The sequence below is a fragment of the Plectropomus leopardus genome, unplaced genomic scaffold (assembly GCF_008729295.1).
Source record: "Plectropomus leopardus isolate mb unplaced genomic scaffold, YSFRI_Pleo_2.0 unplaced_scaffold11667, whole genome shotgun sequence".
Classification (NCBI taxonomy): domain Eukaryota; kingdom Metazoa; phylum Chordata; class Actinopteri; order Perciformes; family Serranidae; genus Plectropomus; species Plectropomus leopardus.
Genome location: NW_024612358.1, coordinates 203 through 2,628, shown reverse-complemented (window position 1 = coordinate 2,628; position 2,426 = coordinate 203). Strand labels below are relative to the sequence as shown.

The following is a 2,426-nucleotide window of genomic DNA, read 5'->3' as shown; positions in this document are numbered from 1 at the left end:
GTAAATTATAGTTGGAGAATTAAATGCCAGCAGAGAAATTTAGTGTGAGCTAAAACAAGAGCCTTCATCTGCTCCACTGATTTCTTAATTGACTTTATTTTGATTTGCAGGTGACCAATGAGATCACTCCTGTGTTGACGTACTCCTACATGGCCGTGCTGGTTCCGGCCTTCCTGCTGACAGATCTTTTGCGCTACAAGCCGGTCCTGATCATCCAGGGCGTCAGCCAGGTGGTCATCTGGCTCATCCTGCTGCTGGGCACCACCCTCCTCGAGATGCAGTTCATGGAGTTTTTCTACGGCATCACCATGGCGTGCCGCGTGGCCTACTCCTCCTACATCTTCTCCCTGGTCACCCCATCCCTCTACCAACGCGTGGCCGGATACTCACGCTCCTCAGTCCTCCTGGGGGTGTTCACCAGCTCGGTTCTGGGCCAGCTTTGCATTTCCTGGATCAAAGTCAGCTTCTACACCCTCTGCGCGATATCTTTGGGTTTCGTCAGCTTTGGTTTGACTCTGGCGCTGTGCCTCCCTTGGCCGAAACGCTCCTTATTTTTCAACCGGACGCGGAATCAGGAGCAAAAAGACGTGGCAGCAGCAGCCACCAAAGCAGAACTGGACCAAATAAACCCGAAAGAGGACGCCTCGTCCCCGGCAGCGCCCTGGTGCTCTTCATCACGCTGGAGAAACTCTATCTTTGTGCAGATGCTGCTGGAGGTGGGGAATGTAGTGAGGAGGCCCAACCTGAGGCTCTGGTCCCTGTGGTGGGTGTTCAACTCCACAGGGTACTACCTGGTGCTGTTCTACGTGCACATCCTGTGGAACAAAGTCTACCCGGCAACTGAGAGCAAGAACGTTTACAACGGGGCGGTGGAGGCTGCTTCTACCCTGCTGAGTGAGACATTTCTGCAGCTACAGTACTTTTATAGGAAGATCTGTTTCTCATACAGCAGTTAGGATTCAGTTTCACGGTCCTTGCTGCTTTTATTCACATCGGCATTCAACTGCAGCTTGCAATCTAAATTTAGATCCAAATAATGAGGACAACTCCTCTGCGCCCAACAAAACAACAAAAGCTCTTCAGTAGAGGTCAGAAGGAAGGGTTTTTTATATTCTTGCTTAAGTCGCTCTCAAAAATATTTCTTAATAGAGTGTTCTCTGCAAAGATGAGAAAAAATGTTTGTTGCCTTAAATACTGAAATTTAAAGGAATAAATAGCATTGATCGAAGAGTTGAAGCAGATTAAATAGATTTGTTAAATGGCACAAGCACCTTAGGGATGGTTGTGACATAAAACACAGTGGCTGTACTGGTGAATCCCTTGAATTTAAATTAATATGTTGCTGTTTATAAGTGTTCAAAACACCAAACAGATTTTTAGTTCTGATATAAATACGGCCATCAAAGAATAATGACAGTGAAAATCCTGTTTCTGAAATTGGTTCAGTATGAGAGAGAGCGCTGCAGCCGGCAGCAACAAAACAGACTGCAGTATAACGGCTCCATGCAATTATGCAACATTAATTTACTTTCATTAAAAGTGTTTGTTTTTGCGACTGGCAGATTGTTATTCTAATGACTGACAACCCCTGATCCCTACAGAGATAGACCTTTTTGTTAAAAATGTGTTTAACCAGAAACAGCTCACCAGACCATTCAAATAAAAGTCATTTTGGGTGGATAGAGACAGCATGTGTTGAACATCTGAACAGGTGAATTAAGGATTTATTTTAACCAGCCCAGAGGTGGTGATTGTAGGAGCAGTGGGAAGACAAACCAAAGACTTTTTTTGTGAGCTGTATTTTGCTTCTGTAGACTTTGAATGAAGTGTGCTTTAGGATGATAAAATGACTGTTTATATAAATGGAGTCTGGTGGGTTTAGTGATAGCGATTTGGGGGCCGTTTCTGGTTTAACCAGAAGAGATATTTTTACTCTGTAAGTAAAAGGTCTATCTTTGTAGGGATCCTTTCCATAATGTTGTCAGATGCCTGTCAGTGGCAAAAACATGGACTCTTAGTGGACGGACATTAGTGGGCGGACATTAGTGGACGGACATTAGTGGACGGACATTAGTGGACGGACATTAGTGGCACAAACTTGCCTTGAATGGTAGAAAATAGAGTCAAGGTAAAACTAAAACTGACCTTAATCTTGAATTAGATGTGGACTTCTGTTGTGTGTTTTAAGACTGGGTAATTGATCTTCTACCTTCATTCTGATAAGTGATTACATCAGGTTTAGTCATCAGTAATTGCCCTTTAATCAGCAGCAAAGCACAAAGACAGCAGTTTGTGTAAATACCCCTGACATCATGTGCAAGCAGTAAAAGTTATGTAATAAAACATAATACAGTAGTAAGCAAATTACCCTTCTTGAGGTCATGTCAGTTAGTGAATGCATTGACTTGTCTAGAATATAACATAAA

At 43.5% G+C, this 2,426-nt stretch overlaps 1 protein-coding gene across 1 annotated transcript; it reads left to right on the top strand.

Moving 5' to 3' along the window:
* Positions 1-110: 110 nt before the first annotated feature.
* On the top strand, positions 111-1,052 carry LOC121963549 (reduced folate transporter-like; the record flags this gene model as incomplete). The annotated part of the gene is made up of 1 exon (XM_042513833.1): positions 111-1,052. A coding segment is annotated over one exon (846 nt), but the record flags the coding sequence as incomplete, so codon positions are not given.
* Between the last annotated feature and the right edge of the window lie 1,374 nt (positions 1,053-2,426).